This window comes from Furipterus horrens, unplaced genomic scaffold, assembly GCF_987537825.1.
Source record: "Furipterus horrens unplaced genomic scaffold, mFurHor1.1.pri manual_scaffold_17, whole genome shotgun sequence".
NCBI classification, from domain to species: Eukaryota; Metazoa; Chordata; class Mammalia; order Chiroptera; family Furipteridae; genus Furipterus; species Furipterus horrens.
Window position 1 is genome coordinate 105,475,762 of NW_028327187.1, and position 15,749 is coordinate 105,491,510.

Below are 15,749 nucleotides of genomic sequence, written 5' to 3' on the forward strand. Positions count from 1 at the left end.
AACTGGTGTCTCATTAAAAACAATGCAAACCAGAATACAGTGGAATAACATTTTTAAAGCATGGAAAGAAACACACGGTCAACCTAGAATTTTATATCTGGTGAAAATTCCTTCAGAGATGAAGGCACAATAAAGACACTTCAGGTATGCGAAAACCAAGAGAATTCATCACTAGTGAACTTGTACTACAAAAAATGCTAAAGGAAGTTCTGCAGGCTGAAGAAAAATGATACCAGCTGGATGCAAAGGAATGAAGAGTACCAGAAATGGTAAATATGTGGGTTAGCATAAAAGGTATTTTTCTTATTTTTAATATCTTTATAAGTTAACTGCCTAATGTGAGAATAATACCATTATATTATGGAATTTATAAAATCTGTAGAAGTAGAATGTATGAGCACAACAGCACGAAAAAGGGGGTGAGGTGGAGTGAGAAGTATATTGTTATAAGATTCTTACCTTACGATCAAACCTTGGTTCTTAAATGCCTCCCATCTTGAACAAATTGGTTCTCAACCAAGTTGTTCATGGAAAAAATGTCTCGGTTGTCAAAAAAAAAAAAGCTTCAGTTCTTGACCCAACAACCCTTTCATACTGATACCTGTATGATCAGTCACCTGTATGATTCGGTTTTTGAACAAATTGCTTCTCAAACAACCTCCTGGAACATGTTAAATGCTATAATGTTTAAAGGTAGACTCTAATAAGTTAAAGATGTATACTAAAAAAAAAGGGTATAGCTTATAAGTCAATAGAGGAGATAAAATGGATTCATAACAAAATAATCCAAGGGAAGACAAGAGGAACAAAAACAGATGGGACAAACAGAAGAGTAGGACTACTGCTGTTTCTGATATCTTATATCTATCAGGAAAGTAATACCAAGGGAAAAACCTAAAACATCTTGTATTTACTTCTCAACATTTGAATGACATAAAGAATAAGTAAACATGATATCCAGACTCCCACAAATGGAATTGAATAGCTTTTGTTGATAATAACATTAACATTGAAATCAGTTTTATGATGATAAAAGAGATTATTTTGGTTCAGAAATGCCTGCAATCTGGCATGACTTGGAAGGATTTGAAAGAAGTAACAGATTAGGCAAAGGAGTGCTGGGGAAGGAGAGCTGAGGTACTCAGTATTGTCACGGTTGGGGTGGTTGCATGATTTGGGTAGTGGAATTAGAAATGAGTGAAATTAGGATAACTTCTGAAAGTGCAACTTAAAATCAAACGGATATATTAAAAAAATTTTTTAAATCTATTTTCAGAGAGAGAGGGTAAGGGAGGGAGAAAGAATGGGAGAGAAACATCGATGTGTGAGAGAAACATCAATCAGTTGCCTCTCACACACACCCACCTGGGAACCTGGCCTGCAAACCAGGCATGTGCCCTGACAGGGAATTGAACTGGTGGCCTTTTGGTTCACAGGCCAGTGCTCAACCCATTGAGCCACACCAGCCAGGGCAAGCAAAGATATTCAAGCTGTATCCCAGACCAGTCAATATTTGGCTGTAACTGACTGAATGTATTAACATATCTAAAGAGGAAGGTGTATCTTATAACAAACTTGATGATTATCATTAGTTAGGAGTGCTTTTGACTACAACTAACAGAATACACTACTTGAAGTAGTTTAAGCCATAGAAACTTTAAAAAGTTCTATTAGAAGCCTGGAGGCAGCCAGTTCCAGGGCTAGTTTTGCAATTAAGCATGCTATTAAGGATCTGGGTGTTTTCCCACTCTGCCAGTCATCCTCAACTCATTTCATGAACACGGCAGGGCTGTGAGAACTCCAAGCATTATGTCTTCACGTCAGCATCCCAAGCAGGGAGGGGAGGTCAGTAGCAAAATTTGTTCTCCTGGTGAGGCTTTGTCCTTTTGTCAGGGAAGCAACGTCTTTCCAAGAATACAGTATTCCCTGGGGATTACGTTCTAGACTGACCCACCCCCGCGACAGGTGAAAATCTGCGAAGTAGGAACTTTACATTTATTTTAGTATTTATATATATTTTAAGGCTTTATAAACCCCTCCCACACACTTATAAACCATTCCCAGTTCCTTATTAACCTTTCCCACTCCCTTATGAACTTTTTCCACACTTTTATAAACACTACTTATGTTCCTAAGCATATTCTACACCCTTAAACCTACGTAACTTTAACAACATACGTATACAGTACTGCAAAATCCTGCAATATAGCAAAAAATCCGCGATTTTTATAATTAAATAGAATATTTTTTAAAATCCCGTGATACAGTGAGGCCACGATAAGTGAACCACGATATAGAGAGGGACTGCTGTTCCCCAGAAGTCTTCCTTTTGTGTTTTGAGATGGATAGGGGAGGCAACTAAAGGTGTCTGCTAGGATCAGTCCTAAAAGCGTAGAAAAAGAAGAATCTAAGAGGCCAAAATTGGCACTGATCACTCTGGCTGTGTCCTGGAGCAAGATACCCTGACTGATGCAAGAACTCCAGTAGTTGACTTTTGAGATGGGTATTTACATATTGTCTCTCCTTATTTAACATTTATTTAACTATATCATTTATTTGACAGATTTTTATCACCAAAAAGATTTATTTGGGAAAAAAGGAAGAATTGCAATTCAGAACCTACAGACTTGGGGAGCCACGAGCAAGATCCATCCTTATTTGACAGATTTTTATTGTTTCAGGCATGGTTGTATTCTCCATAGTTATTATAGCAATAGAAAATCAAAGAAAAATCTTTGCCTTCATGGTCCTTAATTTCTAGTAAATGAATCTTAGCTGAATGCAAGTGATGTCATACTCATCAGTAAATGTTCTGACTATAATTGGGTTTCTCCTGGCCCCCAAGCAGGCCTACATTCATTATGAGTTACAAGATTAATATTCTTATTTCATTTATTAGTCTTTTGGTTGATGTGAGTCCTGCTAGGGACACAGATTCAACTTTAGTGAAGTGACAAGTCAAGTGTCTGACCTGTATATCTAGGGCTAGTACCTGAACCATGGTGAATTCAACAAGGCATTTCAACCCAGTGAGCCGGTATGGGAGACAGAGAATCACACAGTTTTCTCCAGAGAATATCCCAAGAGTGCATGTTTCTCCTATTTGGAATGTTTAAACTTATTCATATGTGTGAAAGGGATAGACGAAGGAAATATTAAATTATAAGCATTTATGTTTCATTATTGTTTTTTAAAGTGCTTCTTTTTAAATGAAACAAATCCAAAAGATGTACAGTCAGGCTCAAGATGTGCAGTTCACAAGCATGGAGAAAACAAATAAACAACACGACAGAGTTCAGGACATTTGGGGCTAACCCAGGACAAGGCTGGACTTGCCACCAGGGGGGTTTCTTCTTACCAGGCTGAGCACTGGAGCAGCGGGCACAGCGTCTCCTCACTCTGTCCCAGGCTGGCCTGCAAGTCTGTGTCCATGTTTTCATGAATGTCACCTTGTCCCTTCAGAATTAAGAAGTCTCCAGAGTTTGCTTTGGAAAAGTTCCTTCTTTGTGGTCCAGATGACTCTATCTTTTCTGCCACCACTAGACTTGGCCCCTGCTGACTTGGCCCATGAAGGGGGATTTTCCTCAATTGTCCCAAAGATGCTAGAAGCTATTTTGTTCTTCCTCATGTGTTTTTTAAAAAAGATTGTATTTATTTTTAGAGAGAGAGGAAGGGAGGGAGAAGGAGAGAAACATCAGTGTGTGGTTGCCTCTTGCACACCTGGCCCACAACCCAGGCATGTACCCTGACTGGGAATCAAACCTGTGACCCTTTGGTTTGCAGGCTGATGCTCAATTCACTGAGCCACACTAGCAAGGGCTCATGTGTTGTTTTGATGATTCATCAGAGCCTAATGAAAAATTTGATCCGCCAGTGGAAGGCCATGAAAACTGGGAGCTGTTCTTGCTGTTGGGGTCAATGCCCTTGAATGTGGTGGTGGTGGTGGTGGTCATGGTGCTGAGGAGCGAGGTAGGCTGAGGGGAAGCAGGGGGCTGAAGGGCTCAGTCTGAGGCGCACAGAGCTCCCCACCCCACTGACAGCAACCACTGTGGGAGCCTCCATCACCTAAATTATAAGCATTTAAATGTATCCTTTAAAAGGAGTATTGATCTTGAAACCCTGTGATTAGTGCAATTATTATGGACTAATTGGATTAAAATTCATCCTCAGAGGATTTAAGATTAAACAAATTTTCCTATTGATGGACATTTAGATTGCTTCCTTTTTCCCTCCCCCACCATTTGGAACAAAATGCTGTTATGATCATTCTTGTATATGTCCTTGAGTACAGGAGCAGTAATTTATAAAGTATTTGCCTAAGGCTGGAATGCTGGGTCAAAGAGCATATGCGATGGATAAAGAAGTGGTGCATATATACAATGGAATATGATTCAACCATTAAAAAAAGTGAAAAAGGGTTGATTTATTGCATGGGAGAACAACTTAGTTAATCTGTGATAAATGTCAACCTCAAAAGCTACCCTCCACAGCATCCTAAATTTAATTTAATCTGTCTATTATCCATGTGTTAATCTACACCCTTCAAGATCCTCCCAAACCCTCTCCTATCTGGCAACTGTCAGTCTGTTCTCTGTACCCATGAGTCTGTTTCTATTCTGCTTGCTTGTTTTGGATGGATCATGAATATGATCTACGTACAATGTAGGTCCTTTTTGTTTTTATATTATGCTCTTGTGGAAGGTTCTTTAAACCCAGCCCAGCTGGTTTTTGAAGGGTGGGTTAGGACTAAACTATCTTCTGAAGGTGGGAGGTTGCTTACTATTCATCTCCCTCCATTACTAGCCTGCTCAAAAGCTGGTTTTCATCATCCAGTCAATTAAATGGTAACTAGATATTGAGAATTAACTATGTACCCAGACTTGAAATTTAAAAGATGACTCACGCCTTCAAGAAGCTTATAGTTTTATTGGAGTACCATGATGGATACTTCAAATAATTAAGAAAGAATACAAGGCAAAGTATAATTAAGTGATGAATTGTCAGGTACAGACTTAGTGAAATAGAAATGCAGAAAAAGTAAAAGTTAAGAATGATTACAGGAGTCAGGAAATTCTCTTAAAAGAAGAACTTCAGTTAGGCCCTGTGAGTCCACAAAGGGAGGAAGATACTCAATGAAGGGAGTACTATAGCATGAACAGACGAGAGCAAGAAACCAGAAAGTCCAGAACATCAGTTTCCTTTATCTGTGAAATGAGTCGGGAAGCCACATGTGAGCTCCTCTGAGGCAGGGACTGCTGTTTTCAGCCTATGGCTCCAGCATCAAGCAGATTTTCTCTTATAGAGTAGGCACATGATATATGTGTCTTGACTTGAACAAACATGACACAAGGAAGAGGTGGATTGAAGATCTGTCTATCCAAGGACAGAGTTCATGTTAGCCAAGTGGTGACTCTCCCTCAGTGAGCGGGCGCTCAGCTCAGAACTCTCCTGGGAGGCATATTCCCACAGGAAATGGAACTGAGTCATCAAAAAATGCAGCAAAAAGGGATGTCTTGCTTATTCGACTCACTTCCGCTGAGGACGCATAACCCTAATTGCCTCCAGTACAAGTTTTATCTGACTTAGTAGTGATGGTGACCCTGCCAGGTCATTCAGGGAACTCTCCTTCCAGGAAATGCTCAACTGGGCCATTGATGCAGTGATACTCGGCCAGCTCTCACGGGTGCCTTTAATTAAAACAACACACTTAAGTTAGCCAGGTATATATGGTAGTGTGAGACAGAAAGGCAAATAAACATGTTCCCCGTTAATTTTTTGAAAGCTATCTTAGGTTCTTTATAAAGGGTTTAGTTATGAAAGTGAAAAATTCAATTTAGATAATTTAATCTCTTCCTTTAAGGGAAGAACTCTCTCAAATGTCACTTCTTCTCTGTGACTTTCCAGGCCACTATCCAGTCTTTTCACCAAGACTCCTCCAAAACTCCATCCCAGCAGAATGCATTATTTGATCAAAGTTGGCAAGTTTTTGCTAAGCATGGAGTACCAGAAGCAGAATATGGACCCTGTCTCCTAGGAAATGAGCATCTTCTCAAAAGATTCCCTCTATTACCTTGTTTTATTTCCTTTTTAGACCACTTTTCCGCGTTTGAAATGTTATTTGCTAACTTGCTTGCTGACTTGTTTTCTTTTCCTGTAAGGTAAGCCCCCTAAAGGCAGAAATTTTTGTCTGTTTTGTTGTATCCCCAGCATCTACAAGAACATCTAGTACACTGGAAACAGCTCAATAAGAATTTATTGATGAAAGGGTGAAGCGGGAGAGCTTGTATGTACGAACCATGGGCATGGATGTGGGGGGGGGGCATTGCTGGGGGAGAGGAGTGCTGGGTGGAGGGTAGCAAAGGGGAAAAAATTAGAACTATTGTAACAATATAATCAATAAAATATACTTAAAAAAAAAAGAATTTATTGGCCCTGGCTGGCGTGGCTCAGGGGACTGAGTGCAGGCCTGTGAACTCACGGTTTGATTCCCGGTCAGGGCACATGCCTGGGTTTCTGCCAGGTCCCCAGTTGGGGGTGTGTGAGAGGCAACTGATGGATGTTTCTCTCACACATTAATGTTTCTCTCCCTCTTCCTCCCTCCCTTCCGCTCTCTCTAAAGATTAAGAAATAAATTCTAAAATAAAATGAAATAAAAGAATTTGCTGAACCCTGGCTCATATGGCTAAGTGGGTTGAGCGCCAGCTTGCAAACCAAAAGATTGCTGGTTCGATTCCTAGGCAGGGCACATGCTTGGGCTGTGGGCCAGGTGCCCAGTTGTGGGTGTGTGAGAGGCAACCGATTGATGGTTCTCTCCCTCTCTTTCTCCCTCCCTTCCCCTCTCTCTAAAAGTAAATAAATAAAATCCTTAAAGAAAGAATTTGTTGAATGAAGTGGAGACTAAGGGGCTAGGGTAAAATCGTCTTACCGCTGTGGCCTTGAATTTCTCTGGGCCGCCCAAGATGTCCAACTTTTCAACACCAGGGGGCAGGCCAAGATTAGAAGAGGAACAGTTCTGTTTTTCCCTTTCAGGTCACTTGTTCTCAACCTTTGCTTATTTTAGCATCACCTGTGGCTCCTGCCACACCCCTGACTAACTAAATCAGAGTCTCCAGAGGGTGAAGCCCGGCATTAGTAGTTTGGAAAACTGCCCAGAAGATGCCAAGGTACAGTTAAAATCAAGAATCATGGACTGGGAGCCTAGGCGTGGCAGTCAAAGTCACGCGTCCTTCAACGAAGAGGGATAACGGAGACAAGCTCTAAGGACCTCGTCACACTTCCCGCCCATGTCACACCCTGGCCATGCTCGGTGGTGTATTTAATCAACAATGGCGCTGTTAAGCTGGCCCCCAGTCAGTAATGTGCTCCCCCCAGCTGATTGCGTCGGAAGCTCTACATGAACGATTCCAGTTTCCCGCCAATGAGCTGAGCTTCAGGCTAGCGTGGCCCCGCCCCTGGGCAGCGAGGACCCGCCCCCAGGCAGCGTGGGCGGAGGTGCCCAGGAGGCCTGGTGGTGAGGGTGCGGTCCTGGGAGGCGAGATCTGGTCCCGCTTTTGCGAAAGTTGTCGCAGTGGCTGTCGTACTTGCTCTTGCACTGTCCATTACGTCTACTACTCTCCACCACAGGCGCGGGGGGCCCGGGTCTTTGGTCCTGTGCGCGGCTGCAGAGCGCTATGAGGCGTGCAGCGCTTCGGTAAGTAGCTTGGGGGGGCCTGCTGTGGCGCGCGCTGGGGGCGTCTACGCCTGCGCTCCACTCTGTTAGCTGGCGTGGGCGGAAGGTCCGGGCTGGCGGCGGGAGGGACATTTGCGCAGAAAGTGAGGGTGGGTGGTGGGAAAAGGCGCCCGCCTACCGCGAGCGTGCCACAGGGGCCTGCCGGCCCCGAGTGGGGCATCGTCCTCCCCACCTTAGCGTCTCCAGGCTCTGAGTGTGATATTAAAAGTGAAGCGGCACTTTAAGGGAGGAAGTTGGGTGTGCCCTGAAATTCTTTTCCGTTTGCTCATCAGGGGTGTGGTTTGGGGGTAGCCCCTTGTCAGAAAGCTAATATTTGGAGTTACACATTAATTTTCCAGTCCTCTGCCCTCCTTTAGAGAGCATTTGTAGGGTTAAGTGCTCGGCCTGCTTGGACTCAAACTTGAGTGTGTTGTAATGTGGGCAGAGATTGTAGGGTACCTAATGGGCTCTCAGGACTGTATGACGGGGGCCTCTGGTGCTGATTGGAACTTTAGTTTTAATGGGCAACAGCAAAGCAAGGGTGGGGAGCTTTGATTGGGTCACTTGGACGAGGAGGATACTATTTTGTTTTTGACACTATCCCGTCACTTCAGGGCATGTCTGGCTCTCTCCCAATGCCCTTCACCAGAGCACTGCAGCTTTTTAAAAATTCTTTCTTCCTGGCTTCCTCCCACGGGCCCTCTCTGCTGTTCTGGCTTCTGGAATCATCAGGCTACAGGTGCGCCGGCCCCTGTGGCAGGGACCACAATGGTTCTCACACTGATCCCCATCAGTTCCCTCCTGTGGACCTTGCTATTAGTTGAGAAAAGTACTCTGTGTGTATCTCTCTTGTTTATTGTTTATAGCACTTAAAAAATAAAAAAAACTGCCCTGACTGGTGTGGCACAGTAGATTGAGCACCAGCCTGCGAACCAAAGAATTGCCAATTTGATTCCCAGTCAGGGCACATGCCTGGGCTGCAGGCCGGGTCCCCAGTTGGGGAAGCATGAGAGGCAACAACACATTGGTGTTTCTCTTCATATCTTCCTCCCTCCCTTCCCCTCTCTCTAAAAATAAATAAAATCTTTAAAAAAATATTTATTACACTGTTTGAACACAGTTTGAAAGTCAGGTTAAAAGAAGGACCACAGAAGGCTTTACCTTGCATTGGACACAATGTGAAAGGCCCTTTACAAGCTCCACAGTCTTGCCCCATGTGCCTTCTCCCAAGAAACCTTTTTTTAAAGTATATTTTATTGATTATGTTGTTACAGTAGTTGCAATTTTTCCCCTTTGCTCCCCTCTGCCCAGTACCCCCCTTCCCTCCAGCAATTTCACCCCCCTTAGTTCACGTCCATGGGTCATGCACATAAGTTCTTTGGCTTCACCCTTTCCTATATTATTCTTAACATTCCCCTGTCTATTTTGTACCAACAGATTATGCTTCTTAGTCCCTATATCATTTCCCCATTTCTTCCCCTCCCCCCTCCCAGCTGATAGCCCTCCAAATGACCCTCATGCCTATGATTCTATTCCTATTCTCGTTTGCTTAGTTGGATTTTGTTTTTATTTTTTAGATTCAGTTGTTGATAGTTGTGAGTTTGTTGTCATTTTAGTGTTCATAGTTTTGATCTTTTTCTTAAGTAAGTCCTTTTGATATTTCATATAATAACGGCTTGGTGATGATGAACTCCTCTAGCTTCACGTCGTCTGGGAAGCACGTCATCTGCCCTTCCATTCCAAATGATAGCTTTGCTGGATAGAGTAATGTTGGTTGTAGGTCCTTGCTTTTCATCACTTTAAATACTTCTTGCCAGTCCCTTCTTGCCTGCAAAGTGTCCTCTGAGAAATCAGCTGAGAGTCCTATAGGTACCCCCCTGTAGGCAACTGTCCGCCTCTCTCTTACTGCCCCCAGGACTCTCTCTTTATCTTTCACCTTTGGCATCTCAGTCATGATGCGGCCTGATGTGGTCCCCTCTGGGTCCAGTTCGCCCAGGACCCTCCATGCTTCCTGGACCTGTATGCCCATCTGCTTTGCAAAATTTGGGAAGTTTTCTTAATTTTTTTCAATTCTCGCTTCCTTATTCTGTACTGGTTGACTTTTTTTCTTCCTTATGTTCGAAATCATTGATTTGAATCCTGGTTTCCTTCCCTTCACCATTGGTTTTGTGTGGATTTTCCTTTGTCTCACTTAGCATAGCCTTCACTTCTTCCCTTATGCGTTTGCTGTACTCAAGCATATCTCTCAAGCCTGTGAGCATCTTTTATCACCAGTGTTTTGAATTCTGCATCTGTTAGGTTGTCTATCTCCTCGTCGCTTAGCTCTCACATTGGAACCTTGATCTGTCCCCCCTTTTGGGCCATACTTCTCTGTCTCCTCATTCTGACAGGCTCCTGTGTTTGTTTGCCTCTGCGTCCCAGGTAGAGCTGTCACTCCTAAGGCGGAGCCTTAGGAATTTGTTAGTACAGGGCGACCTATTTCACCACGTTGTGGCGCTGTACGTGGGGGAGGAGTCTGAGAGGGAACAATGCTGCCTGCCCAGCACTCGCCCCTTTTCCAGGCACCTCTCCCACTTCTGCACCAGACTGGTGCTCCTCTAGCTGCTGCCCTGGCCATCGTTCCCAGAGTGGGTGGGTCTGCGGACGTTCTAGGACCATGGGGGCCCTTTAGACAAGCGGACTATGCTGAGACCAGCAGTTTCTGCCTGCACCCCAACCCCCCCTGGTCTGCACAGTCAGAAGCAATGAGGCTTGATTTTCTCCAGTGCTGAGACTGTGAACTGCGAGGTCCAGTGAGGAGCTGGGAACGCTCGCCAGGTGTCCCTCCTGACTTTTTAAAATGTGACTGCGCTTTCCAGCAGCCTGCCACTGCTGCTGCCATCACATCGCGTCCTCTGCGCCCTGGCTCCGCCCCTCCTACCTGTCTGGATGAGTATTTTTTCTTTATATCTTTGTTTGCTGGACTTCCATGCAGTTTGATTTTCTGGAATTTCTTGTGGTTTCTAGTTTTGAGGTAGTTGTATTCCTTTTTAGTTGTGGAGGGAGACGCAGTGTGTCTGTCTACGCCTCTATCTTGGCCAGAAGTCCCAGGAAACCTTTCTTGATCTCCTCTCCCCCAATTTGGAAGTCCTCTTCTTTTCACTGAATGCTGATAAACTTGTCTTCCTTTCTTGTGAGTTCTGTTGAACCTTAAGCAGGTGCTCTGTTAGTGTCCATGAATACAGACTATCTGAGATGATTGTTATTGGACAGGTGGGCAATATTTGTAGCTTCTTTTCTTTTGCCTCACAAAAGAGTCACCTGAATTTGTTTAGTCTCCGCATTGATGCCCTCCCTCTGAGTGGAGGACATGAGTAGCATTGTCTGTTATTTTACTGAAAACTTCCCAGACCCCCACCCTAAACTTGGGACCCAGAGCAGAACTAAGACACTTCTGGTTCACACCTTCAGGTAACTTCTGTGACTCCCTAAGCAAGCCATGGAGAGGTTGGGCTCCTTGGTCTCCTTTCATTGGAAAGGTTTGGTCATGGAGTCCTAGGGCCTGAATGTCCCCAAAGCCTCCAGACAGTTTCTTCTAAAGGCCTAAGAGTTTTGCTCTAAAACTCCCAAGGGCTTTTCAGGGAATAAGCCAATAACTGGGGTACCCAGGTGTTACGTAGTGATTAAATTATTTTCCTCTCTCCCTCCACCTCACTGCTGCATATTTAAAGGGAAGTAGCTGAGATTGTGAAAAGAGCAACTGCACATGTATGTATATACATATACATGTATGAGATTGGGATCAGAAGAACTGGGCTCTACTTGACTGACACTGGGAAAAGTCATCTAATTTTTTGGGGCCTCAGTTTCTTCAGGAGGTTGGTCTGAATCAGGATTTCTTAATATAAGGACCTATGGGGGTGTCAAAAGGAGGTGGTCTGTGAACCTTCTGAAATAGTATATACCATTTTTATATATCAGTTTTCATCAGATTATCGGTAGATAGGATACCAAACTGTAGGAAGTTATAAGCTGAATGTTTTCAGGATAATAGAAATTTGTTGTAACAATATATAATTAGTACAGTCAACAGTTTTTAATGTGTTCAAATTATACCTTTGTTGTGTTACAAGGATGTATTTCCAAATTTATTAAGACAGCATGCAAAGAACAAGGCTGCAGGACCACAGTGTTCCAAATAATATGGCCCAAGTATTTCTTTATATTCATCAACTCCCTTTACTATCTCCATCTGATTTGCCATTCAGAGATGGCTCATCATGGTGCCTAGCTTATGCTTTCTAAATTTCTGGTCCTTTTTTGACTTTTAGGAGTGACTTCAGAGAAGCATGACTTTCTGGAATAGTAATAGCTAATTTTTTTGAGGACCTATCAGTGTATCAGGCTGCTCCTAAGGGTTTAATATGTGTTAACTTCTTTATCCTTATGACAATCCTATGGTATTGGTACTATTATTATCCCCATTTTACAGATCAGGAAACTGAAGCTCTGTGGGGTTAAATAACTTGCGTAAGGTCACACAGCTAACAAACGGCATGTTCAGGCTCTTAACCTCTGTACTATACTGCCTCTCACTCAGGCAGGATGGGATGGTTTTCATGACTTTTCAGAAAATGCTGCTTCTTAAGGTAACAAAACAAAAATGCTTGTGTATATGTGTATTTACCCAAGTATGTGAGATGGTTCTATACCTCCTGTTAGTGATGACTATTCAAAATATTTAGCTTCTCAGAGTCAGATCTCATTTAAAAAAAAATCTTATTTATTTATTTATTTTAGAGAAGGGAGAGAGAAAGAGATGGAGAGAAACATCAATGTGTGGTTGCCTCTTTCACACCCCCAACCGGGGACGGGCCTGCAACCCAGGCATGTGCCCTGACTGGGAACTGAATTGGCGACCCCTCGGTTCACAGGTTGGTTGGTACTCAGTCCACTGAGCCACACCATCCAGGGCAGATCTCATTTCTTATATTGGGAGCATCTACTGTATCTATTATAATTGCTAACTAATATATTGAGGGCATGATTTTTTTTTCTCTTTCAGCTAATAGTAGCAATGAAAAATATTAGCTTTTTCCAGTGTGCTTTTTAAAGCCCAATACATTCAGTTGCAGAATGCTAGTTTCTGAGAAGGCAGAATGAAGTGCTGTTTTCTTCAGGAAAGGGTGTGAACCTACACAAAATACATGAAATGAAATAGTGAGAAAAAGTTCAGATCATATTCTGAGAAAATGCAAATTAGAAGACTGAAATATTAATATACATATAAAAGCACAAAAATGGTAAGTTTATTGTGAAAAAATAAATCCAGAATATATAAGATAGAGAGGCTTATTAGCTATGTGATTAAAGAATAAATCCCAAACCAAAATCCCAAACACTCTTTAAGTGTTCTGCACTTAGTGGACTGGCAGGGACGGTATCCCAGCCAGTGTGATGACTGCATGGCTAAGGAGTTAATCGACCACTGAGCAGGTGCTCATGTTTATGTGTTCTTTGCAGTTAGATTAGTTGATTTGGTGAAAGGGCAAGGATTTGTTCTGGCAGCATAAGTATCAAGACTATATGTAGGTTTTACCAAATATTTTTACAGAGAGACTTTTCCTGAATGTTGTATATAATTTAGAAGGGAAATCTATAGTGAAATTGGGCTCTAAAGAAAATAAAAAATACAGTGGTACCTCGGTACTTCTTGTTAATTCGTTCTGGAACTCGTGACGAGTGCCAAAAGCGATGAGTACCTAACGATGTAGTGTTTTCTCCTGTGGGGCGGCATCGTGACTCATACAAGTTCCAGCAAGTGCAGAGTCCCAAGCAAGCACTGAGCGATGAAACATTTTTTTCCTTGTCAAAATGCGACAGTTACGGGGTTTGACGAGTTCTTAAGCTGACAAGTACTGAGGTACGACTGCATACTTTTTGTTGGGGGGAGGTAGTCATCACTTGTCCCGGCATTAGGTAGTAAGAACTTGCTAGTAACTTGAGCTAGAATGAGTAACAATACAGTATTCCCTCACTTATCATGGGGATTACGTTCCAGACCCCCCTGCGATAGGTGAAAATCCGCGAGGCAGGAACCTTACATTTATTTTAGTATTGATATATATTTTAAGGCTGTATAAACCCTTCCCACACCCTTATAAACCGTTCCTAGTCCCTTAGTAACCTTTCCCACTCCCTTATTAACCTTTACCACATTTTTATAAACACTACTTATGTCCTTAAACATATTCTACACTCTTAAACCTTCGTGACTTTAACAACATATGTATACAGTACTGCAAAATCCCGTGAGAGAGCGAAAAATCTGCGATAAATAATGAAATATAATATTTTAAAAAATCCCGTGATACAGTGAGGCCACGATAAGTGAACTGCGATATAGAGAGGGACTGCTGTGGTTAGAGTTTGTGACCTCTTCACTGCCTTGCCTTCTTCAGCTGTGCTCTCAACAGATCAGTTTGTTAATCCCTAATATATGTGTGTCATCTGTGATATAACACAGTGTGATTAGGAGTCAACACTTAAAGCAGTAGTGAATCAAAGCCAACTTAAATAACTTATTTTGGGAGAATAGGGTAGGCACATTTGGACAAATAGCTTTTATTTTATTGGGGATTAGGAAATTTCTGTCTAAGTCCAATAAATGTTCTGTTTGAGTCTGGAAAGGGTTAATTCTGCTTTCAAAGTTGATTAACTTATAATTGGGTTTATCTTATTTATTGAGGAAATATTGTGTGATAATGAACAAAATTAATGTTCATAATTAATTTACTCATTTACCAAATCGATTCTGGACTTCTGAACCTAATGAAGTAGAAAGAGTAATAATAAATTCATTAAACCTAGTTGATATCTTTTCTTTATTTTATAGATAGTTATCTAATTCATGTTTGTTCTCAAGAAATGTTTACTCTGCCCTGGCTGGTATGGCTCAGTGGATTGAGTGCCAGCCTGGGAACCAAAGGGTAGCCATTTCAATTCCCAATCAGGGCACATGCCTGGGTTGCGGGCCAGGTCCCCAGTTGCGTGTGTGTGAGTGGCAACCACACATTGATGTTTCTCTCATTCTCTTTATCCCTCACTTCTCCTCTTTCTAAAAATAAATAAAATCTTAAAAAAAGATTCTCTAAAATTAAAAAAAAAAAAAGAAATGTGTAGTCTGAGACTGATGGCTGCCAGAGGGTAGGGGTTTTGGGGGACTGGGTGATAAGGGTGAAGGGACTGAAGTACAAATTGGTAGTTACAGAATAATCACGGGGAAGTAAGTACAGCATAGGGAATATAGTCAATAATGTAATACCTATGTATGGTTCCAGGTGGGTACTAGAAATATCAAGGAAACACTGCAAAGTGTATGATTGTCTGGCTACTATGCTGTGTACCTGAAACTAACACAAAATAATATTGAATGTAAATTGTAACTGAAAAATAAAATAAAAAAGAAATATTTACTCTAGCAGGAGAGATAATTTATGGAGTAGCCTCCTATGCAAATATGTATACACTTGAGAAACAAGCACAGACCCCTACAAGACAATATACAGTACAGTCATGCACAGCTTAACACAGGGATAGTTCTGAGAAATGCATTGTTAGGCGATTACGTTGTTGTGTGAACATCATAGAGTGAACTTATACAAACCTAGATGGTATAGCCTACTACACTCTCAGGCAATATGGTATATCACTGTCGTATATGCGGTTCGTCGTTGACCGAAATGTTATTTGGTGCATGACTATATGCTAAGGATGTGGGACAGCCACCCACTTTGGGAGGAGGCACAGGTCTTTGGGGTCGCCAGGAAAGAAGCCATGAAAACTACCCTAAGAGTTTTTTCTTGTTTTGTAGGCTTTGTACCTTGAGCAAGGGGCTGCTTACTCCTGGCAGAGGACTGACTCAAGGATCCCAGAATCCTGAAAAACAGAGCGTCTTCCATATTCATGAAGGCAAGCATGGGTGTTTAGTTTTTAGGCTCATATGGTGAAAAACCCTGTTTTATTTGGGAAATGTGTAGATACTTTAGGGTAAATGAGGTAT

The 15,749-nt window shown here is 42.3% G+C and overlaps 1 protein-coding gene and 1 pseudogene across 3 annotated transcripts in view; one reads left to right on the forward strand and one right to left on the reverse strand.

Annotated features, from left to right (window-relative positions):
* Nucleotides 1-3,310: 3,310 nt before the first annotated feature.
* On the reverse strand, nucleotides 3,311-7,599 carry LOC149991760 (jupiter microtubule associated homolog 1 pseudogene; annotated as a pseudogene).
* ACOT9 (acyl-CoA thioesterase 9) overlaps nucleotides 7,482-15,749 on the forward strand; it is a 28,371-nt gene continuing 20,103 nt past the window's right edge. For 2 of the 3 annotated variants that reach the window (XM_090264922.1, XM_090264923.1), the window contains exons 1-2: nucleotides 7,482-7,690; nucleotides 15,561-15,658. In XM_090264922.1, coding sequence (XP_090121048.1) covers nucleotides 7,671-7,690; nucleotides 15,561-15,658 — 118 coding nt within the window. In that variant the 5' untranslated portion in view covers nucleotides 7,482-7,670. Of the gene's footprint in view, nucleotides 7,691-15,560; nucleotides 15,659-15,749 lie in introns of those variants that run through there. The other variant, XM_090264924.1, reaches the window with a different exon arrangement.